The sequence below is a fragment of the Nuphar pumila genome, chromosome 14 (genome assembly GCF_984573655.1).
Source record: "Nuphar pumila chromosome 14, dmNupPumi1.hap1.1, whole genome shotgun sequence".
Classification (NCBI taxonomy): Eukaryota; Viridiplantae; Streptophyta; class Magnoliopsida; order Nymphaeales; family Nymphaeaceae; genus Nuphar; species Nuphar pumila.
Window position 1 is genome coordinate 9,376,992 of NC_143262.1, and position 27,171 is coordinate 9,404,162.

General features: G+C 41.4%; 1 protein-coding gene and 1 pseudogene across 2 annotated transcripts; one reads left to right on the top strand and one right to left on the bottom strand.

Annotated features, from left to right (window-relative positions):
• The first annotated feature begins 4,032 nt into the window (after positions 1 to 4,032).
• Positions 4,033 to 5,348, top strand: LOC149816296 (mitogen-activated protein kinase kinase 9 pseudogene; annotated as a pseudogene). Its single transcript, XR_016427646.1, has one exon. The product of XR_016427646.1 is annotated as a mitogen-activated protein kinase kinase 9 pseudogene (transcript).
• A 17,031-nt stretch (positions 5,349 to 22,379) lies between these two features.
• Positions 22,380 to 26,119, bottom strand: LOC149816297 (heat stress transcription factor A-1-like). Its single transcript, XM_089986802.1, has 3 exons — positions 25,771 to 26,119; positions 24,648 to 24,881; positions 22,380 to 24,029 (listed from the first exon to the last, which is right to left on the bottom strand). Exons 2-3 carry the CDS (start codon positions 24,861 to 24,863, stop codon positions 22,806 to 22,808), a joined length of 1,440 nt encoding a protein of 479 aa, XP_089842928.1. The 5' UTR covers positions 24,864 to 24,881; positions 25,771 to 26,119; the 3' UTR covers positions 22,380 to 22,805.
• Positions 26,120 to 27,171: the final 1,052 nt, after the last annotated feature.

The window sequence follows — 27,171 nt, forward strand, 5'->3', positions numbered from 1 at the left end:
GACGTGGCAACGACTTGTCACGTGTATGGCCCACCAAGTAGACGCCACGCACGTGGGTTGGTAGAAGCCCATCTGGGGAAGCTTCCCCCTACCTCTCAATGGATAAGATCCAACCTACCTTGGCCATCCTGGACCCACTACCTTGTGGGGCCCATGCCCTTTGCTTATGACATGATAATTTAGTCAGCTTCGCCTGCTAACGAGGCGTCAGCAACTACGTAAGTCCTAGTTTGCAAAAATACACCTGATTTCCCCTTATATTTTCTACTCAATGCCATTCCTCGGCCTAGTGGTGCAAGTGGATCGGATCATTATCAGGTTTTGACCTGACCCGATGAAATTCAGGCAGGTACTACCATGCGGATCTTTAGAACAAGTTTTGCTTTATAAATGGGTCAGATTTGGAACAAGTAATGCTGGTCTCGGTCAGAACTGGGTCGGAATCGGTTAAACAAGTAGGCTTTGAGACCCCATTTACAGATCCAAAACTCTGTCATGCATTCTGAGTCGGATCCAAATCTAATACTGACATGGATTCAGTATTCAGTCAGGATCTGACCCATTTGCAACCCTATTCATTGCCTTAGAACAGACGAGTCATTGAGAGTAATATGATGAGGAGATTAACCGTAAGGAGGTATTCGGAAATGGCCAATTGAACCGACAAAGGCAATAAGTTGGGATACAACACCGTGAAATTTCTCAACTTATCTTGTTTATCTGGAAACGATACTGGAAGCAGAAGCGATGCATTTTAAAATGTATAAGAAAAGGAAAGTGAAAAAAAAAGAATTAAATGAGAATCAAAATAAAACACAAATAAAAACTAAAATAAAAATGACTAATATTAAATTTCATGATGTTTTAGCGTATGAATCAAATTTTTAACAAAATCTAAAAATGATGACTACCAATTTAGAGAAAGCACATGAAAACATGAAAAGTTGAGTAAGAGAACATATAAGAAAAATAACTCAAGTATGTGAAAAGCATAAGAGAAGCATGGGTGAATTAAGGTTCTCATCAAATTTCGGAAGCGAAGAGTATCGCACTTCCAGAACGAGATTTCAGGAAGCGAGCTTCCCTCTTATCTAAGAAGCTTTCGATAACTCTGATCCAAACACACCATAGAAGGGCTTTGTTGCAAAGAGTCACCAAGTTTTGGTGTAATATCAGCTATTGATTTTTCATCATTCTAATTTAATACATATTTTCACTAAATAAGTTATAGAAAATACCTCTAAGAGTTCAAATTAACAAAACTTTGTCCCTTTGAAACTGTTTAGGGAGGTGTAAAGATAAGACTATTTAGGAGCTACCCATTACTCTCTCTCTCTCTCTCTCTCTCTCTCTCTCTCTATATATATATATATATATATATATATATATATATATATATATATATATATATATATATATATATATATATATATACATATGACTTTAAAATAGAAGAAAACAAATGTAAAAATAAAGAGAGTATTAAATATGTTGATAAAAAAATGATGTGGGCATGAGTTGGATCTTAGTGCTCATGTGGGTAAGGAGTCACTTGTCAAGTCGATAGCTTGGCCGAGTCAAGTTGCAACTGAGAAGAGTCGCTAGAGATAGTTTATTATACAAGATCGGTGTAATTCCGAGTTATTGCAAATTTGTCTGACAGTAGTTCTAACATCTTTTGAGGCTGTCTCTAGGAAAATATTTTTCAATGCTTTTCTCTCGTTTGTTTGCTATGAGGCAAGCTGCGGGATTGCGGGCAATATCATCCGAAACACTAGACCGATCGGGTAAGATGGTGTGCTCTGTCCGTCCAACATTGTCCTTGACTTGCGGGAAAAACTGTGAAAAAGTTTCCTAGTTTTCTTGGGAATGAAGGCATTCATGACGCAGTAAGAAACAGGGTTGTTCCATTCACACTACAAAGCAGCACATACTCCTTTTCCGTATTAAACTATTAATTTCTATATGAAATTCAGGTGAAAAGATCAGGTGCAATAGGATTGTACAAATACTTGTGCATTAAGCACCTGATCACCCTCCATCTTGGGGACAGGGCCTGTCAGTTGTGGGGCCCAAGGCCTGATGGAGGGCAACCAGGAAAAAATGCACAAATATTTGTGCAATCATACTGCACAGGACTCTAAATTCAGGGGGTGTTGGTATAATAATGTAAGATTTGCCCGATAAAAAGCGTTACCGACATTAATAAACTCTCTCTCTCTCTCCCTATATATATATATATATATATATATATATATATATGCCTAACTTAAGGTGGTGCACACTTAATTTAAGTAGATGTAATCTCTAAATACAAAATCTGACATTTGGATCATGTTTTATTTATTATTTTAAGTTAAAGTTGATTGAAATATCATGTTTATACCGTTTTTAGACCATAATTATTTATATAAATTATGAGCTGTTGATTTTTTTTTGTCTCAAAAATAGGATTTTATGATGTATTTGATATGATAAAACCTTCTAATATAGTAAATAAACTATGTTAAATACATCATCTACCATTTGGTGGCTAGTACGGTATCATGGTATAGAACCACCATATATATATATATATATATATATAAAGCTTGCTACAATAGTTTGTATGTACAAATGACTTAGCAAATTTCAATTTTTGTTTTTATTTGTCTGGTCCAAATGACCCCATGGGTGTGACCTATATGTTGTTTTTAATGGAAATCAGCTTTTGAATTGCTGAAATCTGATACCACCTAGGTGGTGTCCCATGTGGTAATCAGGGTTCTGTGCCAAGCTGAAGGCTCAGGTTCGAATCCCTCTGCCACATGGGGCTTAAGAGAGATCTGGTAGGGGTCTGCCTAACCCCAGCTTGCCGTTCAAAAAAAAATGCTTAAATCTGACCAATATACAGGTACACCAATTTTTCTTGACTAAAAAACATAATAAGGATCGTTTTCCACTAAATTGAGCATGCATTGACTTAAAATATCTGGTATCACGAGTTTCCAATTAGATTGTACCAACAATTGACTATATATGTATATGGTGGTTAGTGAGTTTGTGCACCTACACAAAAGAGAATTAGTTTACCTAACAAGAATTAATAATTAATTAAGCCACGGATAAGATAAAAGATGACATATGAGGCCCATGAATCTATTAAGTCATGCTGGATCATCTGGTGGCAAAACTGTTCATGATTGGTAGAGATAGCATTAAACAAAGGGGTAGTAAACCCCTTGCATATTATCCACAAACCTTAAGTTGAAGGACTGTCACCATCGGCCAGTCTAGCATGAGGGGAACATTTCTTGGCCATCAAGTAGAGGTTGTAAATGGGTTGTGGATTGAGATTTGGGTCCGACCCAATTCAATAGCTGGTTTCAGACCGGCTTACCAGTATCCAAACATATCCTACTCAGTAGTATCTCTTCTGGACCCAACTTCCATCGTGTTTGGGAATCTAATTAGATCCCTACAAATAAATCCATCTGATCATGTGCCTACCTTTATCCAATGTCACAAATCATGTTCTTCCTAAATACATATATATATATATATATATATATATATATATATATATGTATGTTTCTGTTCTTACAGTGATAAAGAAAGGGCCGTCTCCAAAGTAGGAGATAAATTTTGAAGTATCAGGTTTTTTGGCATTAAATTAGCGTTTGAAAAATCTCACGAAAAATTTGAGAAATTTTTCATAAGAACCGCTCCCAAAGCCCACTCTGATCTGGACCCTGCCTACTTGGCATCCAACCGAAACCTACAGACTGAGAGCTCAAATCTAGTCCAGAGTCCCAGACCATGTAATGGTCCATGAATATGAGACCCATACGAAGACCCGATCCGTTAAGCCGGGGAAGGGTGCAGGCGAAGTTTGTCAGAAGGGCATTCTCGAAACAATTTGAAAATGTAAGGGCATGCGCCACGGATGATGCATTGTAGCCGTGGGACCCACGCTCCGGCTCCTCTATCGTCGCTGCTTCCTAGCCGTCGGCCCCCTATTAAAGCCCCCATTCCCAGACGTTTCCCTACCTTGTCATCAAAGCAGAGAGCCAGCCAGCCAAAGAGGAAAGAAAGGCAAGAACCCAAGAAAGAGAGCAAAGAGAAAGAGAGATGGCGGTGGTAAGAGAGCGGAGGCAGCTCAACCTGAAACTCCCGGTGCCGGAGATTTCCGATCTCCGGCCGCGCTTCCCGCTTCCGCTTCCCCCGGCTTACCTCGCCACGCGCGGCCAAGAGGTGGAGCGCCTCTCCGACCTGGAGACCCTGCAGGTGCTCGGCCGCGGCAACGGGGGAACCGTCTACAAGGCGCGTCACCGCCGGACCGGCGGGATCTACGCCCTGAAGGTCGTCCACGGCGACTGTGACGCCTCCGCCCGGCGGCAGACGATCCGCGAGATGGAGATCCTCAAGAAGACGGACTCGCCCTACGTCGTGCGGTGCCACGGAATCATCGAGGCCTCCGGCGGCGACGTGTGCCTCGTGCTGGAGTACATGGACGGAGGCGCCCTCGAGGGCCTCCTGAAGACGGAGGGAACCTTTTCCGAGCGATCGATCGCCGGAATCGCTCGCCAGGTGCTGGAGGGGCTCAGCTACCTCCACGGCCAGAGGATCGTGCATCGAGACATCAAGCCTTCCAATCTCCTCATCAATCCCAGGGGCGAGGTGAAGATCGCCGACTTCGGCGTGAGCAAGATCATGGCGAGAACGCTCGATCCGTGTGCATCGTACGTCGGGACGTGTGCCTACATGAGCCCGGAGCGGTTCGACCCGGACAGCTACGGGGGAAACTACGACGGGTGCGCCGGAGACGTCTGGAGCCTCGGCCTGACCCTTCTGGAGCTCCACCTGGGCCACTTCCCCTTCCTGCAGCCGGGACAGCGCTCCGACTGGCCCACGCTCATGTGCGCCATCTGCTTCGGCGATCCACCGTCGGTCCGGCCTTCGGCCTCGCCGGAGTTCCGGAGCTTCATCGCCTGCTGCCTCCAGAAGGAGCCCCGGAGGCGGTGGACGACCGCGCAGCTCCTCAACCACCCGTTCCTCGCCCAGAAGAAGAAGAAGAACCCCCCCTCCTCCTCCTCTTCCGACTCCTCCTTGCTCTCCTCCGCCTTCGAGAGACTCAAAGTTTCGTGACACGCGTGCACCCCTCATCGCACGTGCGAACCCCCTCCACCGAGAGCAGGACGTGAACCGGGTTTCTACCGTGTGTACATAGTCACCGTATTTCTTGTTTTTGTCTTTTTTCATAGTAAAATCGTCAGTGGAAAAAATGTCAAGAAATTTATTTATTGGTGTAAATTTCTTATATTGTCCTTGAGGTTTGTAGTAAATGACACGGGATTCGGCTTAGTTCCTTTTGGCTTTTCCACAGTGGTTCGTGGCATTTACGGTGATACACTTTCGGTGCTGGGTTTGGCGTTTGTTTTTGTCGGGTATTGGGGGACTAATCACGCTTCTTATGAGTGGGGGCAGTGGGCGTCAGTTCACATCTTTGGGTAGCGTACCCGCGAAGCTACGTATTCCTTACGTCGGTCCGACGTGTGGCACGGGATGTTTGCCGCCAAGCTCCCTGACAATTGGTGGGACCCCATCGTGGCTTGGGTTAAAGCGATCTTCCAAAATTTTCTCCAAGAGTCTTAAAAAGCTGGACAATATCTTCACTTTACAGGACAAAATTTTTGCAATTTGATAGGGAGTGTGACAAACGAGCATTAGCAGCAAGGGCTGCTCAAAATCGTAGCATTAGGTGAAAAATAAATATACTAAAAATACTAGCGACGCTACAGACTCTACACACACGCGAGTATTCTTTGTCATAAGGTCCGAGTTTAGCGTATTGTTCGATGTGAGAAGAATTTTGAAGGTTTTAGCAACGTGCATTCGGCTAAATGGAACCATGAAGTTGCGTGGGTGACTCAATGCTAAGATTGAGAGCAATGTTGTCAGAATTGTATCGGATTCTGAATCGATTTTCAAAAAGATTGAGGAAATTGATCGATTCCAATTCTGAATCGGCCAATTTTTTTTACCGGAAAATGACACGTGTTGAAAAGCATTTTACAAATTTTAAAATTATTTATAAAATAAACCGATTTAGCTTGTTGATTCGTAATGATACTGACAACATTGGTTGAGAGTGATGGCATTGGCACCATGTAGGAGTAGGCCATGTGATGCCGTAACCAATATGGTTTCCACTATGGATGGCAGTGGGGCGGGGCGGGGGACAAGGTCTCCACCCCCGCCTCCATCCCCGGCGGGGATGAATTTTATCCTCCACCCCCGCCTTCATCCCCGTTTTATGTCCTTCATCCCCGATTCAAACGGGGATGAGGCAGGACGGGAATATTGCGGGAAAAAGTGGTCGGGGCGGAGATGAGGCGGGGCGGGGAAAAGTGCACGTCCATCCCCGCCTCCATCCCCGGACGGAGATGGATTTTAACCTTCGTCCCCCGTTTCATACCCTTCATCCCCGGTCCAAACGGGGTGAGGCGGGGCCCCGCTTTCCCCCGGTCCACTGTCATCCCTAGTTTCCACAAAGATTGGGGAATTACGGTGTATTTAATTATGCAACCACCGCTTGGTTGGGTGACTTTATGGGGTAAGCCCTGGGAGTTTTGCTGGCAGGATAGCGACCGTAAGTATGGCAACAAGAGCTAGCGGGGCTAGGTCTATGATCACGGGGGAGCTTTCTTCGAGTGAAAAAAAACACCACTTGACTTGTTACCAGGCAAGATGGTAACGTTAACGTGCCCTTGGTGGCAGCTCTGTTAAAAAACTGTGGCAAAACTCCATAGACTCGGTGTATGGTCGAACCAGACTTGACCCAAGGTTTGACTAGGGATGGCAGTGGACCCCGTGTTTTGGACAGGGAGTGGAGGACATGAAACAGGGATGGAGGTTAAAATCAAAACCCGTGTGGGGATGGACTTATGTTTTTCTCCGCCCCGTCCTCATCTCCAATCTCCGCCTTGCCCCGCCCTGCTCCATTTCTGATCTTTCTTTAGGGATGGTAGTGGATCGAGGGAAAATGGGGCCCAGACCAACCTCGTCCTTTTAAACTGGAGATGAAGGACATGAAACTGGGGATGAAGGATACAATCAAAACCAGTGCAATGATGGAGGTGGGATGGAGGGCAGGATTTTGAGATGGGGCGGGGGTGGAGACCTTGTCCAACCCCCGGGGTCCACTACCATCCCTAGGTTTGACCTGAGGGTTTCTCTCTCAACTTGAACATTGCCATATCTGGAGTGTTTAAACTTGGAATCTCGAATCCTAAGATCTGACAACACCTTGGATATGAGACCCAACTCAAAAACAATTTTTTTTTCCTCAAAAAATAAAAAGAGATCCAACACAATCGAAATGAACCCTCAAACTTCATGAATTTGAACCGGGTTAAAGCTAACTCCATCCAACCACACAAGAAGTAGGTGCCGGTTGTGACCCCGACTAGTCTGATGTGAATTAATGAATGATTAGTCGTAAAGCTACATGATCAATTGCGTTTTAATGAATGATTAGGCGAAGATGACTTAATTAGTCTTAATGCTATCTGCTTATCTTAAAGTGGTGATTGTGTGGGTTGGTTGCATGCAAATGGACAAGCTGCATGTGGGGGTGACATTGCTCTCCATAAAAGGTGCTTCATATCAAAAGGGAAAGTTTCTCACCAACTTCTTAGTGGCCAAAATTACAAAGAACACGTTTAGATTCTACAGATATCATGATTTTCAAACCTACGTCGAGTACAAGGCACGCAAAAGCTCTTGGCAATTTCTGATTTAAAGAAGGGCATCCAAAGTCACAGATCTTTAGCGTCTGAGATCCTAATTCTCCGAGATTTTCGCCGTTGGCATGGAAATTTAAGATGCTTCACTATGTGATTCCACGTCATGCATACATGCAAACATGTCATAAGTGATGACCTCGGATCCGAGGTGGCATGAGGTTGCTGATGTAGCATGGGCTCCTCCATGCCAAAATCCGAGGTGCCATCCATGGTGACAAATCTCGCGAGATTGATTTATGAAAATCTTTAGTTTTTTTTTTTGTCAAAAACATAAATATTGCATTTTAAATGAGGAATTTATGTTTTTATCGGCTATTTATCATGAAAAACCTCGTGTGGTTTTTATTTTTAAATATTTTTTATCTATATTTTCTTATAAAAATTACATTTTATATTTACTTTTTATTGTCGATATTTTGCCAAAAAAATGTGAGATTTAAAAAAAAAATCAAATTTTCATGATTTTTTGGTTGCCGATATTTTTGTCATTTTTAACTCTTGTCACTATGGTGCCATCAAACACCGGATCTCAGATCCAAAGGTAGCTCGGATTTGAGATCCCTTTGTGAGATAAGAAGGGAAGAGGGTCGGACTTAAGATCCTCCTATCTCAAGATCCAAAGGATTCAAACACACTTCTAGGAAGCATTAGACACCCTCGGATCTCAAGATCCAAAGGATTCAAACACACTTCTAGGAAGCATTAGACACCCTCGGATCTCAAGATTGGACTCCCCCAATTATTGTTATCTACAAAATAAGGATCTCAGATCTGAGATCCAGCATTTGACAGACCTCAAATCTTGGTGTGGGGCCCATGCCATATCAGTGCCACCTCAGATCCGAGGATCTGAGATCTGAAGGTGTCAATCGAAACCCTTAGGCAATGTTCCCAGAATCGGTATCAGCCCTGAATCCATTTTCAAAACGATTTGTGGGAATCGACCAATTCTGATTCTGAACTGAATCGCCCAACTTTTAGCGAGCAGATGACATGTGTCACAAAAAATTATAATAATATTAAAAAATATTAAAACCCTTTTTTAAAAATAAACAGAATAAGCTTGGCCTCTACTACACGAATCGGCATGCTTGATTGAATGCCCCTAAACGCCATGCCAAAGGCAGGATCAGGTGCAATCACATTTCACAAATGCAATGTCCCCATCACATATCTTCCGTTGAACAGACTATCAGAGTGGGGCCCAACAGCAAATGAACGGTGATCAGGTGCAGCGGCACATTGTTTTTCTGCAATGTGATTGCACCTGATTCGATCGACCGCGAATCAGGTGCAATCACATTGCATACTTTTGTGTCCATTGCATTCATCATGTAAATATGTTGAACATTTTTTTTTTTTTTAAAGATTAGCTGGGGTTAGATGGACCCCTACTAGAACAACGGCCGCCCCATGTGGCAGAGGGATTCGATCCTTGGCGTTCAGCTTGACACAGGACCCCTTATCACATGAGATACCACCTCGGTGGTGTAAACATGTAGAACATGGTTATGTTATGCTAAGTCTTAACTCCTAAATCTCCCCCAAAAAAGTTGAATTTCCATAACTTTATGCAAGGAATATATTGCTATCACAAAATGCTCATTGGATGATATGACCAATCTTGGTTACGACGTCCCAAAATCTTCAAAGGAATAGTTTATGCATGAGTAGGAGTGGGTGGATCTTGGGTAGGCTGGGTTTCACTGGACCAATTTGGGCTCACTGAGCATGAAGAAAAACAAGGCCACAGATGGGAACTGTGTAAGGTTCAGTCCTGATTTATTTATTTATTTATTTATTTTTTTACGAGCAATTAAGCTCTGGGTTAGGCAGACCCTTGCTATTTTTTTTTTCGATTTATAAAAACTGCACCCAGCACAAAGACCTGGTCGAGCTGGCTCAAAACTGCTATAACTATGGTCGTTGTGTTGGCTGCGTAAAACTTCAAGGCTAGAACTTCCATCCTCGGGGCCTATGCTGGATATTGGCTTTCACATAAGGGGGAACGCCCATTGAAATCAAACTTTGACTGCCCATCTAGCGGCCAAGGCCCCACCCTACTACGCCAACAATCACCTTGGGGCTAGGCACACCCTTACAAGTTATTCAATACACTAGATAGCCATGGGTTTCCATAATGCAACATCCCTTCCTTGTTGACGACCACAAGTCACTCCTAGTGAGCGGAGCCCTCGTCGGTGGCTCGGTCCTGGAATTGTTCAGTTCTGATTGGGCCTGGGCCTAAAAGTGGGTCTGGCCATAATAGCAAATCAGGAGCGAGACGGAATTTGATTTGGATCGATTTTGGATATTTTGACATTATATACTTTGTGTGGACATTAGATTCATGTATGATACATGCTTGAAAGGATGCATATTTGCTACTATTGATGGTTTGTACAATCTATTGGAAAATCATAGGTACAAGTTGTATCCACTCAATATGACCCCACAGATGTGTTCAACATGACTTGTTTGTTAGGGATCACATTTAAAATCAAATTTTTTTCCATGTAAAAATATTTTTTTTTGAGTCATAAAATTTTGAACATTATGAGCCAGCACTTGAAATCCTAAGTAGATGTTGCAAACACATGATTCAAAACCTGTTTTCTACTAAACAGTTCACCTCTAAGGTTAGATACAGAAATTTGAAAATGTCCCAAAAAATGACATTTTCAACTGGATTTCTATATACAAATCATTGTAGCAAATATATGTCCTTTTTGAAATTAGAGAACCAGACTCCTTAGTACTAGTCGGATCCTACTAACAAGACTATCTTCAATTTTTTTATAGACAAAAAAAAACAAGAGAATTTAAAGGTTTTAAGTCGGAGGTAAGGAGTTTTTTTTTTAAAGTCCAGTTGGGGTTAGGCAGACCCCACCAGTACAACAACATACCATTGAGTTTTGAACTCGCAACGTCCCAACACATGGTGACGTGCACTAACAGCTCCTACCAAACAAGCGGAGACCCCATTGGTAGGAGGTCAGGAGATCGATACCCGGGGTGAGCATCCTTTACTGTAATGCCTAGGGCAATGGGAAAAGATGATCTTGCAATATGTTATTGTGGAAGTTGCGTGTTTTTTCAGATCTCGATTGAACCAGGAATTAGGGATGGCCCTGGACCAGGGTGGGGGTGGGAGACAAGGTCTCCACCCCGGCCTTGTCTCAAAATCTTGCCCTCCATCCCTATTTCATGTCCTCTATCCTCGGTCCAAACGGGGCGAGGCGGGGTGGGGCCGGGCCCTGTTTTTCCTCGGTTCATTGCCATCCCTAAAGAGGGATTGGGGACGGGGCGTGGAGGGACAAGGTGAGGATGGGGATGTGGATGGGGCGGGGCAGGGCAGGGGAAAGCGTAAGTCCATATCCTCACGGGTTTTGATTTTAACCTTCATCCCTGCCTCCATCCGCGTTTCATGTCCTCCATCCCCGTTTGGCAGGGTGAATCAATGGTCCATCTGCATATTATATTTTAAAAAGACTTCAGCGTCATATGATAACTCGTGAAGGGCCGAGCCAAAGGAGTCATGGTAAAAATTCTTGATAAACACAAAATCATTCTTGACTCTTGATTGGCTAAGGGCTTAATCCAATATGACAGTCAAGCAAGAGGCTAGGAAGACATGAAAGATCTCTATCCAAGACGTATATATGACTTTTATCTAATATCTTCACAGAATTTTATGTTATCAAGGATGATGCAGTGAACTGTCCATAAAAAGAAAAAGAAAAGAAAAGAAGAGAGCAGATCGTAATACGAAAAGTCACCGGCATTCCATGTTTTGGCATCGTCACCGTCCATTCAATCTATCAACTGGGCTGCTGATGATGAAGGGACTGGTGATTTGGCATATCACATGATTTTTTTTCATTTAAAAGGACCAATTACATGCCTCTTTAGCATAAAAAATGGAAGGGAATTGTGATGCCTTGTGTGGTAGGGGTGACTTGTGAATGTCACCAAGCTGACAGGACATGTTCGAAACCCACGGGTGGTATCCCTTGCTGCAAGGTTGAAGCTGGGTGTACTCTTTGCGATTTTTTTTGCAGAATTTGTAGCACTAATAAAGACGTGTGTGGAATCAATCACTTGTCCCCATATAATCCAGGAATGAGGGATAAGCCAGAATGTTGTTTGTTACATGTGGCAGGGAATTTTATCCAGCATTTGTCCCAAATCCGACTGGGATTAGTTGGATTTGGTAAGAGAAACCAAATCTGATTAATCATTGATTCTGTTTAGGATTTTTTAACAGAATCCAATGGATATTCCACTAAGTGGATATCCAAATCCAATCATATGCATTTAATTAGATTTATTATTGTTTTTTTCAGCTAAATCTGACTCCAGTCTGCTATTGGCCACATCCAACCTGAATCCAAACAGTTTACATCCCTAATAAGTGCTGCATCCAAGCACCCCTTAAAGGAACTAGTCACTGTTTTGCACACTATAAAAACAGGTCATAAATTAAAGGGATTGCATCCTAATCAATAGTTAATGAACAAAGGATAAATTTGACCACCTATATCTCGTTAAGGTGGGCCCAAATGTCTATGATATTTTTTTTCCTGACAATTATACCATTGGGATTGGAACTTGCGATGTCCCAACACAATGTGACGTGCACTCAGTGCTCTATGATCATTTTAAACTAGAAATACATCCACAAGAAAAAGGAAAAAAATCAAACAAGGGTTTATTGCTGAGGCCTCAAATTTGAATTTGAGATCTAAGGTTTAACGATAGATGTATCTTAAGTAGGGGTGGGCAACCGACCCGGTAGCCTGATGGGCTAAGCCAACCCAGCCTGCCATAGGCCGGGTTTGGGCCATGATTTTAGGCCCAAGCCTGTTAGGTACCAGGCAGAAACCTGACCCGTTATATATCCAACCTACATTCACGGGAAAAAATAGTCATTTTGTCTCAAATCCTATTTACCTACTGTTGGTTACACCATATATAGAAAACTAGCAACAACAATAATAGCAATTGCTCGAGATAGACGATATCTCCATCTAGAGAAAAACAAGAAACAACCTATGACACGATAACCTTGCATGATACAGTTGCCTATGCCGGCTCTATATTTTTTAGAAACTAAATCTTTACCATAACAACATTTGCTGAAGGACACCTCAAATCGCGTAGCGATTTGCTGAATGCAACAATCTCCCCCTCAAGTTGGTGCGCAGATATCCATCAAGCCCAACTTGGAACTTAGTTTGAGATAATTTTCATGTCTTAGAGATTTAGTAAAAATATCCGCTAACTCCTCTTTACTGCTGCCATATGACGTGAATACTTCTTTAGCTTGAATATTCTCTCTAACAAAATGACAGTCAACTTCTATATGTTTGGTTCTCTCATGAAAAACTGAATTTGCTCCAATGTATATTGCAACCATGTTGTCACACTTGAGTTCCATCAATTGAGGGTTTTTGATACCCATATCAAGGATGAGAGCCTTGATCCAAATGCGCTCACATGTAGATGCTGCCATGGCTCGATACTCAGCCTCAACACTGGATCTCACAACAACAAACTGCTTTTTGCTCCTTTAGTTGACCAGATTTCCACCAACAAAAGAACAGAAGCTTGTTTATCTTCTATTATTCGGGTCTCCTGCCCAATCTGCATTAGTAAAACCAATTATGTCAAGACTGTTATTTTTCTTCATAAAAACTCCTTTGTCAGGAGTTCCTTTAAGATAACGAAGAATTCTGTGGGCAGCTTCAACATGACTAAAACGAGGTTGATGCATAAACTGACTGATCACACTCACAATATATGTAATATCAGGACGTGTGATAGTCAAATATATTAGCTTTCCTACAAGCCTTTGAAAACTCTCGATATTGGCAACAGTTTCTCCTTCAATTTTTCTTTAGTTTGTAGTTAGTTTCCAAGGGTGTTTCTGCAGCTTTAGCACCAATCAAGCCAATATCTTTGAGAAGATCTAATGTATATTTTCTCTAACACAGGAAAAAGCCTTTATTGGAATGCGCAACTTCTATGCCAAGAAAGTACCTTAATTTTTCAAGGTCTTTAATTTCAAATTTGGCATGGAGAATTTCTTTTGTTTTCTATGTCATAGCCTTATTATCTCATGTCACAATTATATCATCAACATATACAAGCAAGATAACAATACTCTAAAAAATTATGCGCAAACATGGTATAGTCAGTTGTACTTCGCTTAAAACCAATTTTGATAATAACCTCATTGAGCATAGCAAACTAGGCTCGAGGAGATTGCTTCAAACTGTAAATAGATTTCTAAAGTTTGTATACTTTTTCATGATCACATTTATACCCAGAGTGAGGATCCATATACACTTCTTCCAACTCTCTATGTAGAAAAGCATTTTTTATATCCAGTTGAAAGATGCCCCATTACTTATTAGTAGCAATAGACAAAAGAATGAGGATTGAACTCATTTTTGCAATGGGCGCAAAAGTTTCTATTAAGTCAATACCCTTTTTTTGAGTATATCCTTTTGCTACCAGTTTGGCCTTGTACCTTTCTACGGAGCCATCACTATTGAATTTAATTCTATATATCCATCGATAGCCCACAATTTTCTTACCTTCAGGCAATTCAACTAACGTTAAAGTATTGTTTTTGAGTAACACTTTTAGTTCTTCATCTATAGCCGATTTCCACTTGGGATCTTCAAGCGCATCTTTATGACTTGAGGGTTCATAATGGGCATAGGTCTTGGCAAGGTAAGTTTGATAAGACACAGACAGTTTTGAGAGTTCAAATTGATATTTTATTGAATGGGTTTTAGGAATCTCGGTAGTACAATAGGAGTAATAATCTCTCAGTTTGACAGGAGGCCTAGTGGGACAAGATGACTTTCTTAAATTATTGATCTCTTGACCGATATGAGTCTCAGGTATGTTCTGACTTGAGTTAATACTAGTGACGGGATTCGTAGGTATAGTATTTTAGTCTGACATGGGTGAGGACTCGAAATAATAGTCTGGTGGACCAATTTGATCATTAGGACTATGAGAGATAGGTCTGGATCTAATAAATGGATCAGGTATTGGTAAAAAAGAGTTGGACATATCTGGTTGGTTCTCTCCCTTAGTAGGATACTAAAAATAGGGTTCCTTCTAAAAAAATTCACGTCCCTTGACACATAAAGCCGTTTTGAGATGGGATCAAAACATTTTAACCCCTTTTTTGTTGAAGAATATCCAACAAATACGCATTTCATGACTCTTTCTCAAGCTTGTTGCGAAATTTGTCTTGTATATGCACAAAACACTTACATCCAAAAACTTTCAAATGGTTGATGAATTTTTTTTTATTTCTCAAATTTTCAATAGGGTTCTCATTCTCCAGACTGGTACTTGGAATTTGGTTTATGATGTAACAAGCAGTAGCTATGGCATCAACCCAATATTGTTAGAAAATGTTTATATGGAACATAACGACAATCTCGTTTTGTTACAGAGTTTCAGCACAAGTAGTTTGAGGCATTATACCTTTCTCAGACATGAAATCACCAAGAACTTCATTAATATACTCTCCTTCATTATCAGATCTCAGACATTTGATCTTATAATCATATTGAGTACACACAAGATTATAAATTTTTTTAAAAACTTTGGTCACTTCATGTTTATGTTTTAGGAAATACACCAAGGTGACCCGAGATCTATCTTCAATAAATATGACATAGTATCTAAAAGCGAACACAGATTCTACGGGAGCTGAACCCCATACATCAGAATGCAATAATTCAAAAACTTGTAACTTCTAATAGAGGCGTTTTGAAACAAAAGCCTGATGGCTTTAGCAAATTCACACGCATCACATGATGGACTACTATTATTCAAATCAGGTAGCAAAGATTTTATAGTCTTAGCAAAAGCATGTTCAAGGCGGGAGTGCCAAAGGCTATAATTATTACTTGATTGGGTACTACTAAAATATGTTGTCTTTGGTTGACTGAAGATGTATAGACCGCTCCGTTCGATTCTTCTACCAATCATCCACTTCAATCTTCTGTCCTAAAAGACAACCTCCTTAGAAGAAAAAATAGCCAAACAATCACGAGACTTAGTAATCTGGCTTATGGGCATAAGATTGGCAGCAAGCTTAGAAACAATGAGGACTTTAGAATCCGAATCACAATTCATAAATTTAACCTTCTTCATGTCGGTAACCATCATGAGAGAACCGTCGGTGGTATATACCAGTTTTTTTTGAGCTACTCAAGCCTTCATCTTGGTTTGTCATGTGGTCCGAGGCTCCAGAATCTATAATCCACTTATTGTTTGTAATACATTAAAGAAGGGCATGAGTCTTACCTTGAGGTATGGCAGGAGCATCACTGATGGGAGATGACGATGCCAAGTTAATTTTGGCCATCTGCTGGAAAAATTTTGTAAGATCATCTTTGGTGACAAAGATTGCAACATCGTGCTTAGTATTATTTTCCTTGTTACGGCTAGGTCAACCCACGAGATCCCAACATCGATCTTTGAAGTGACCCAACTTTTTACAATAGGAGCATTTGAGTTTCAACCTTGGTCGGGACTGATCTTGAGTAAAGTTTTTTGGAGGCTCTATGGCTGAATAACTTTGTTTTACATCAACCTAAAATGCATTTTTTTGGCATGTTCTTCTTTAATTTGCATGCTCGGATTCATAACTTTTTGACGAGTTTTTTTCGCGTTGAATCATTGTGCATACCGTGTTATATGAAGAAAATGATATTGTCATCAAGATCTGGCTTCGAAGGTTTTCATAATCTGGGCCGAGGCCTGCGAGAACTTTAAATACTTTGTCTTCCTCAAACCTTTTTTTACTTTCAAGGATATCACCGGTAGGGGGACGATATTGAAGCAATTCGTCCCACATCGCTCTAAGTGTACCTATGTACGTACTAAAGGGTTTGTCATCCTGAGTATATTTAGTTATTTTTAATTGAAGTTTGTAGACTCTTGCAAGATTGAACTGTTCACCATAAATCTCTTTAACTGCATCCCAGCTTTCCTTTGCTGTGTTCATAGACAGAAAGCTTCTGGCAATAGTCGGTTCTATAGAGTTTAACGTCCAACTCATGACCATGTCATTTTCAGATTTCCACTTTTCATAAGTAAGATCAGTGGGTTCTGGTTTTTTATTTTTTTCCAGTGATATATCCAAGTTTGGATCTTTCACTGAGAAATAACTTAACGACTTTTGCCCAGCTTAAATAATCGATCTTAGAGAACTGTGTATTAGTGATTTTAAGAAGATGATTCGGCTCAGAGTAACCAACCTTATTATCGATAACTTGAGTGGAGAAACTCCCACTATTCTTGGCAGCGGAACCTCCGATGGTATTGACAACATTGTCTGCCATTGATCCTCTGCTCAGTACGAATACTATCAGATCATCGATCACTTTAGTACATCATGCTCTGATACCATGTTAGAGAATATAACCATACACAAGAAAACCACATGTTAACATGGTTCGACTGTCCTGCCTACATCCACAAGAAAAAACTGTCACTCTGTCTCAGATCCTATTTACCTATTGTTGGTTACACGATATATAGAAAACTAACAACAATAATAATAGCAATTGCTCGAGATAGACGATATCTCCATCTAGAGAAAACAGGAAATAGCCCACGACACAATAATCTTGCATGATACAATTGCCTATGTTGGCTCCACATTTTTTGAAAACTGAATCCTTACAATAACAACATTTGTTGACGAACACCTCAAAACTGCATAGTGGTTTGCTGAAGGCAACACGTGGGCCACGTTCGGGCCAGCCCAATGGGCCTGAGTTATTTATTAATTTTTTTAATAATATAAATTTTTTAAAAATTAACTATTACATAGTAACTTAGATAACTATTATTATTTACCTAATTAGTTACTTGAAAACTTTATATTTGTTAATTATTACTTTTTACCTAATTAGTTGCACTAATTAAAGATTAGTTGCATGAGAACTTGCTATTCTCTCATTAACCCATAATTTCAGTCAAACATTTAAGCATTTATGCATTTTAAGATTGAGCCGGGCTAGACCCGGTGCACTTCACATTGGCCCTAGGCCAGACCATGGGTTTCTCTTAAAAATCAAGCCCGTTAAGAACCACGATAAAATCCGGCCTGTTAGTAAATGGGTCGGGCCATTGACCAGGCTGGCCCGATGCCCACCCCTAAACTTAAGCTGATCACCGAGGCTAAAGGCACATGCAGGGCACGTTTGATTGCCTAGGTTCTGAGAACTGAGGGTCAAATCTGGCATAGGACCCATGCCAGATCACCAGTTTTGAAAAGAAAGGATCTCATATCCTTCGTCCTGAGATCCTCAAATGACCCCCAAATGCATTGAACTCCATTACTAGGATATTAGATCTCTTCAAATAGGAGATCGAGAAAGCTTTTTAACTAACTCTGTTTGGGAGCCTTGAATCAGAGGTGTGTTGTGGTTTTCCAAATGTGCTTTTCTGCTCTATTCTGCTTTGGAGCAGTGGTATTGCCAAAACAGGCATTGGGAATCGAACTGGCAGCTCCAGCACCACATTTCAATATCATTCATTAATAGGATGTTTTTGACAATTCCATCCACAACACATCAGTTTTCACAAAACCATATTTGGGCAACGTATGAAAATGGTGTTTCCATCTCAATGCAAGGCTCCCAAACAAAGTGTAAAATGTTGATCCCAAAACCGTATTTTGGGGTGAATAGCAGATCCAGAGTTTGTTTATCTTGGACCTCGGGCACCACACCAAATCTGAGATCCAACGTATTCACTGTCATATGGATAGAATCTTAGACGAAGAGAATGAATGATTGGGTTATCAAGTTTGTAAAAGCACAACCACGATTGACACGACCGCATCTGCAGCAATGCGAAACAATTATAAGAATCTTTAATGCTGTTCAAGAATGGCAAATTAATCACCCTAACCTTAGGGTGTTTGCACAAGAAAAAGTTGATGAACGACAATGCACATGCCTTTTTTTTTTTCTTACCAACTTCCCCGATGAAGTATTGTATACCTATTCATATGTAGTTACATAATTAGTTCATGTTGTGCAATCAAATTTAGTTTCTTGTGAGTATTGTCATGGGCATAGGGATGGCAGTGGGGCGGGGGACAAGGTCTCCACCCCCGCCCCGCCTCAAGATTTTATCCTCCACCCCCGCCTCCATCCCCGGTGGGGAATGGATTTTATCCTTCATCCCCGCCTTCATCCCCGTTTCATGTCCTCCATCCCCGGTTCAAATGGGGATGAGGCGGGGCGGGGATATTGCGGGGAAAAGTGGTCGGGGCGGGGTTGGGGCAGGGATGAGGCGGGGATCGTGGCGGGGACGGGGCAGGGCGGGGAAAAGTGCATGTTCATCCCCGCCTCCACCCCCGGACGGGGATGGATTTTAACCTTCGTCCCCGCTTCCATCCCCGTTTCATACCCTTCATCCCCGGTCCAAACGGGGCGAGGCGGGGCGGGGCCCCGCTTTCCCCCGATCCACTGCCATCCCTACATGGGCATAACCACAGTCATCACGGTTCTCATCTTACCACATATTACCTAAAATGTCATAAACATCATGAATACCTTCAACAACAACCAAAAAAAAAGATGAATACAAGAATTAATATCAATTCAAATCCCGATGATACGTGGTGAGGGTTTGACCCCAGCTTGCCTATAAAAAAAAATAATACATAATTAATGGGCATAGTTTTTGGGGTTCTACTAGATTCTTGTAAGAATTTCTTTATCATAATCGGGGAACAAATGAAGTCTGATTCACATGAAGCATGTGCATACGAAGAAAATAAATTGTGGAGCCAAACAATGGACACATTATTGGCTTAGCCATCCTCTTTTCGTTTTTTCTTTTTTTGATATTTAACAAGGAGAAACTCCTATTCAGGTCGTGAGGCCAGTCCCAGAGAAAATGACGTCCTGACGTATGACCCACCTCCAAGTGGTTAAAATCCCTCAGCTGTTTCCCTCACCCACTACTGAGCCTGCTGCTTCGGCCTTGCGGCAAGGAATGTGCACCCTGGATATCGAACTCTGGACATCCTTCAGCTTGAAAGTTTAAGTTGACCCACCTAGCCAGGCGTACAGAATCCCTCAGTCATTCATGCCACGGCAAGAGGTTTTTCTTTCCTGTTGAGGGCAAGATAGATGAAGGTCTGCTGATTCTATACAGTCTTTTACTAGGCCAATCCAGGCTTAGATTAGGGTCAGGGAACCCATACAAGACCTTGGACCGGTATCTAAAACTGGCCTGCGCAACATAGTCCACAATGGGCTGGGCTTGGAAGTCTCCAAGGTTGGTCCATGTCACAAATATCAGCAATATTTTAAAATTATTCTGATTTCATCGCAAAATTTTCTATTCCTGAAAAAATGTGATATTGATATTAACACAATAAATTCCTTTTACAACAGTTCAACTGTTTTATGTATTATTGATACTTTTACATATATGTATAGCGATAGTCGCTTGATATTTTTTAAAAGATGATTTGTCATAAAATTTTCCTCACCGAGATTTTCCGAGAACGTGATTGCCAGATTGAAGTTGGTCTAGTAGCCCATTTGCTAGTGCAAGCATGAGGAGCCATGACCAGTGATGGATCTAGCATGTAAATCTGTTCACCCCATCCTTTTTCTGCCCAAAACTGATGGTACAAGGTTTGAACGTATCATGTACAAGCGTCTGCTTGTTTTAGTCACCTTATTTTCAGTCAAGATTTCATCAGATGGGAAACCCAAGGGGTTTGGGTTAGTGGAATGGGGCCTAAGCCGCTAGACAGGTGTTCTCGGTTCGGATATCATGGGCATCATCCCCTTGTATAAGCGGAAGCTTGGCGATTTCCTGGGGTCGAGGTGCAAGCCTTCTGTGTTTTTGCGCTACCAGGACAGTGACCGTATGTATGGTAAGCAGAGCCAGCACAACTAGGTCTCTGATCCTGAGGGCAATTTCTACATATAACAAATAAAAAAAAAAGATTCATGTTATTTGCCATGAGGCCGAAGCTGAGTCTACTCTCAGGTGAAAAAGGGCACCAATAGTTTTTTTCTTACCAATGAACTCGATGAGCGAGGTAGTTTTACCCCAAATTTAAGCAAACTCGGATTATATAAAACACTTGAAGACCCATTACATATTCTTTCTTTCTTTTATTTCTTTACCATCCAAACGGACCCATTGCACACCCGGCTCCCTGATGTCAGAAGTTCAAAGTCCAATCAAGACTACACATCTTTTCTAATTTCATGTTTAGAGATTAATTAGGTTCATTATTTGTCATTTTTAAAATTTACAGGCATGTCTTTTTTTTTTAGTTCGATTCCCACTCATCCCCTATGTCATCACCCATCTCCGTACCCCTCTTAAATCTTATAATGCAAGTTTTTTCATCAAACCTGACCTTATCGATGGATTCAGCATGGTCGATTTAATGAGAATAAACCCTTGGATTGTATTTTTTCGACAAAAAATATATAATTTTTTAAATCACAAAATCTTGAGTTTTGTCAACAGGCGATTTTTTAATCACCAAAAAACCCAGAACACGTCTTTTTTTTTTTCAAATGACCATTTTTTGGCAGGGGGAAATCTTGCAATTGGTTAAAAAAAAAAGGAAATTTATTCTGGCAAAAGATGACAGGAAAATCTTGGTACATTTGAAAATGTTGAAATAATGTATAGCAAAATAAAGAAATATATGAAAAATATCTAACAAGAAAAGAAAGCTGTTAAGATTGTGATAAGATCAAAATACATAGAAAAAGGCAAATATAAAAGGTCATAAAATAACGACAATTCCTAAGTGTTATAGATAGTGGTAGTGACATCAAACTCAAAAATGTATGATCAACAGCTGCATGCAAGCTAATTATGCATCACATGAAAAACATAAAGGAGCTTCCGATAGTATTATAATATAGGCAGCTAAAAAATTGGGTGTAATCAAAGACTGTTGAGTGCTTACATGTACAAGTTGATACGAGACGATACACGGCATGCCTCAAGAGGATAATCAAAGGCTTGTTTTCAACCTTGAGTCTGGAGATCAGCCCAGAGAAGCCCATCGTATACAGAAAGCTAGATGGTTTTACAAGCTTTTTAGCTGTCTGCATCTTAGCCAAGTAAGAAAAGCCTTCGTACATACAAAGATGACTACAAGATTTTTCATCTGTATGCACCATCATAGATTATCCCAATGGATCTCATGCCAGGTAACATCAAGTTAACCACTTGAGCAGCTCAAATGAAAATCATATACCATATTTGCCTCCGAACTTTTGTACGTTGACAGATAGAAAAATAAAAGATCAAGAAGAAAATTAGAAAAGAAAACACTTCTTTTTTTTCTTTTTGTTAGACAAGCTTGGGGTGCGCCCCCCCCCCCCCCTGCCCCGCGGAATTTGAAGCCCAGACCTTGCAGTGCAGACGGTTGAATGTACTCATCCAGCTATCACACATTACAATATCTACCGTGGAAAGCAATTCCATAGTATCTGTCAAACAGAATGCAGAATATTGTCGATGTTTTGAGGAAAAAAGTGCCAAGTATGACTGAATCTCAGAAGAGCTCATTCCTAATCCAAATAATCTCATTTGCTATATAAACGACTCAAACAGGATCATTACTTACACTCTTTTTTTGCAGAAATGCTACTGGAGATCTCTTCCAGAATGGAGTCATAACCAATCATCAGATACGATTAGAACCACAGAACGAAGCTCTTTGGTCATTGTGACTTAACTCCTGTTTGTGGTGACGCACTATTCATAGCATTCCACATCAAACAAGCAGTAAAGTAGAGACCAAAGAAGGCTTATATATTGGAAAACTGAAGTCATGCACAGTCCATTCAGCATCATCCACCTGGAACTGATAAAGGGTAACATGAGACATGCATTCTGCTTGCAGGTGTATTGGCAGTGACTTCTTTCACCAATATGAACTCAGATGACCCCTATACATGAACCCAAAGTTCAGCCTTTCCTTTCAGATATTAGAAGTCCCATCTGTTTTGTGAGATTGTCTAATTTTTTATCTATATCCAGTCCAGACCCCTGTACTGGCAACATGAAATCCTTTCCATCCTCCATAATCTCCTGTGTATCTATCTGTGTCTCTTCAACATCCTCAGATGAAGGACTCGCCACAAAAAATTGTTCCCAGAATGGATCACTGATGCTTGGCAAATTATGCATCTCATTAATTAATGAATTACTTCCATCTTCTTCCATAGGCATGGGCGAGCTCACTTCAAGCGAAACAGAATCCAGAAGTTCCATTCCTGTTGCCAACCCTGGATGGCTGCCATTAATATGCTCAATGGGCTTGCTGCTCTCTGTTATCGATTCTCTAGTTTGAGCTATCTCAGAAGTCAAACAATCCTGGAGGGAGTAAACATGCTCAGAAAAGCCAGAAAGACCAACAGAATTTGAAGTCTCAGGTAGTGCAACCATATCCAATGATCCATTTGATGTAACAGGCAAGTATGAAGATCCTGAACCTGCATGGACTTTCACAAGGGTGGAGAGTCCAGATGCTCGGCGACCACCTCCATCCACTGCTTCAAAATCGACAAATATGTTGTCAGCGCCATTGGGAGATGAACAGTCCAGTTTTGGAGATGCATCAATATTCAATATTTGCATCAGTAAATTTCTCGCTGCCTCGTTCATAGGTATCTGATACTTCACTATCTGCCCATCAGATTGGGCATGCTCACTCTCTGTGTGCCTTCCCTGCTTAGGAAGTCTCCTTTTCTTGTTTACTTCCGGCATGTGCCTGTTGTTGTCACTCTGATGCACAAACTGTGCCAAAAACCCAGGACTCTGTATAGCCTTTGCCAGAAATGATAGCATCTGCTGTTGTCGTTGTTCCATTCCTTGAAGGCGCTTTCCCATGTTCTCCAACTTATGCTCTGTAGTTTGTTGCTGCTGCCGCAGCCTTACCAACTCCTGCATGAGTGTATTCTTGTCCCTCTTGAGCCTCTCAATTTCCTCTTCCAAACCGAACTTTCCAATCTCTACGCATGCTCCCACAGTTTGGTTTGGACCTTGAGACTGCTGTGCTTGTTGTTGCTGTGGTGGGGCAAGATTTTGGCTTGGTTTCCTCCGGTTGATACTCTTTAACAAATGCTTTTGCCCCTTCAGGAAACCTTCATTTGCAAATTCCCAGCGACCAGGATCAATTTTCCGAAAACCCTGTTCCAACAGTAACAGTGTGATTACAGGCCCCAAAAAAAACGTGCTAGTTTTTGTGCATATATTTAATACAATGCTTTAACTGCAACATATTATCACTCGATTCATAACAATGTTGAATCTTGATGAGGATAACTACCAATTAACAGTATACCAAAGAAACAGACGAAACCACAGCCATTCATAAACCATTGGCTGCAGAGGACATTGTGAAAGAAGCATACATGTAATTGAAACCACAGTCGCATCAGAAAGATACAAGAAAGTTATATTATATTGGAAAACCTTCACATCAGCATGCAAGCAGAAAAATGGTTATAATGGCAATTATATAACAAAGCTAAGAATCCACAAAACCATGTAACGCTGATACTCTCCATTTTGACTCCCGTTCCTTATCTCCTTATGTGTTGGTCAAATTGGAAGTGTCATAAAATGGTTGTATCCCGTATCCACAGACATATCCATGTCACATAGACATGAAATGATAGAGCCAAAACAAGCAAATGAAGAAACCCAAGAAGTTAGGAGGTTCCTGACTGTCAAAACAAAACTCTAAGCATCACAAGCTACAACTACAGATATAACTATCAACAAGAACAAACAAACCTCACTTACATATGTGTTGAGCTGCCTTACAAAGCTTGAGAAGTTGTTGTGTTTGAAGTACTTGGGCAACAAATCCTGGGAAAATGCAGATTGATCCCAAACTATAAAGCTGTTGTTAGTAGGGCTCCATGAGACAATTAAATCCGTCGACGGGTCATCAACCATGTCATAACTCTTGCTAAGAAAAGGAGGAAGAGAATTATTGTTCTCAACCACAGTTTCCATGCTCAACGTACCGAACCCCTGTGAACCAGTTATACAGTTACTCAACTAGTAAGAAAGGTCTAGCAATCATCCACCCAGATTCATCATCATCCGTACTTGGTTCTATGAATCCAGAAACTAAACAAGCAAGAATACAATAAGAAATACATCAAGCAGCAGCACAATGCATGCATCGGAGTTCTATGAATGTGTTCAACAAGAAACCAAAAAAAACATCTGATGGACAATGATAGTATCAAAGACAATTTTGCCATAAACATTGTCAGTAGAAAACATGATCTGAATGCCAGCTGAATGCTTAATTCCTCCAAGGTTTTATTATAAGGCCAATCCAACATACAAGTAACAATGATGTTAAAAAATATGAAAACAAAGAGGAAGAAACCTCAATCTCTAAAGGGCATGATCTTGATTGAAACTTGCATTGCAAGAAAGCAAGACTCCGAGCTTGACTTGAATCAGAATTTCAGAGCCTTAAGTAAAAAGATGGACATACATATGAGTCTCACATCAAAATCGCGAAAATTCCTACGGATTTCTGCTAGGGTTTCCGCGAATTAAGCATCAAACCCATACAGAAGACAAGCGGAAACCAATCAAAAGCTCCAAAATTCAAACCCAAACGCCCCCAAAAACATCCAAGATCGCAAGTTCACGAAAACTGAAAACGACCGCCGCCGATTTCCCAGGGCTAGAGTTGGGTTTCGAGTAAAACCCTAGCAAGAACGCCGGAAAAAGAGGCCGAAGAATAATTTCCAGCACTTCCATCGAACGAAAAGCGATAAGAGAACGTGCAAAAGCGATAATTCGATGCGTGATACCGAAATTTTCGACGGATTCCGAAACGAATAAAAGAAAAAAAAAGGTATTATTGACGGTGAGGGTTTTGTGTGTGAGAGGAATATACCTTCACTGTTTGAAGACAAGGAGGGAAGAAGAAGGAAGACCGTTGGTCGGCAAAGCGGTGGCGATTTTCGAACGGTCGAGGTGTGGAGGGAGGTCCGGCGCCGACTGGTTTGAAAGTGGGTGGCGGAAGCAGCAACGGCTAGAAAAAGGGATTGGAAAAATTTCGCGGCAGTGGGGACCGAGCCGATCGATCGACAGCCACCCAACTAAACGGAGGAAGTCCTTCGATGCCCTAACGAGGTCGAATGCATTTTTTTTCCTTTTTTTTCCTCTCCCCTTCTGCCACACGGAGCAGGAACGATGGAAGAAAAAATAAAACCCCGCAAAAATCCTCTCTCTCTCTCTCTCTCTCTCTCTCTCTCTCTCTCTCTCTCTATATATATATATATATATATATATATATATATATATATATATATATATATATATATAATCCGTTCAGCCTGTCCCCTCTTTTTGGAATGATCCGACCAGTCCACAATGAACCATCCATCTCACTTGATCGGACAGCCCAGTTGCAATCAATTTCAAACTGGTTTGAACGTTTAGGAAAGAGCCCCACTGAAAATGAATACTGCCTTCTCCTCCCAACCTCCCCCCTCTTACAGTTACACTCATTAGACGATAATTTGACTCCTTCTTGTTTGATTTAGCTACTGAGTTTATAATAATAATAATAATAATGAAAACCCAAACTTTTTATTACCGAAGAAGTATATATTTCAGTGAAAGTTTTAATATACTTATTAAATTTTAACCTGATGTAAAACCATTACCTAGCCTAGCTAGGTGGGCTCTAGTCACCTAGCTTAACTAGGTGAGAGAGAGAGAAGGAGAAAGAGAGGCCTCTATCTCTTCCCTGAGTAATGGAAAAGAGGAGAGCTCCCACGGATGACTCATGGGTTATATAAACCCATGAGCAACCCTCCCCCCTCTTTTATGAGAGAGGTGGAAAATGGTGATAAAGCCAACTGATCGGGGTCTTTAAAAATCTCACTCGCTTCTTCGTCCGAACTGTGTTCAACACGCAGTGGAGCTCCCACCACGGGGTGCACCATTTCTAACCCGATGCGGCGCAACTGTTGAATGGGTTGAGCCTCTGAACAACGACCCTTGGGAACGGTGGGTAAGCCCCTGAACGACTGGGGAAAACCTCTCCTGGGAGCTATGATTGCAATGACGAACTGACGCGTTTCTGGTGCGCCAGGCACGTGCGGGCACCGGGGGAAAACGGATGCAGGAACATGCCCACGCTTCAGGCGCGCGCGTGAGGCACAGTGGGGCAGCGCACTGCGGTGCGCGGCGGTGAGAATGAGGAGCGCGACCGTGTGCGCGAGACTCAGGAAGGGATCTGCGCATTGAGGCACGCGGTTGAGAGCGCAGGGTGCGAGAAGGAACCAAC

What these genes read in the sequence shown, in the direction of transcription:
- LOC149816297 (XM_089986802.1), bottom strand. Translation starts at nt 24,863, where the DNA reads ATGGAAACTGTGGTTGAGAACAATAATTCTCTTCCTCCTTTTCTTAGC. An exon ending in TAAGGCAGCTCAACACATAT is followed by an intron (nt 24,030 to 24,647) that starts GTAAGTGAGGTT and finishes CTGTTGGAACAG; the next exon opens with GGTTTTCGGAAAATTGATCC.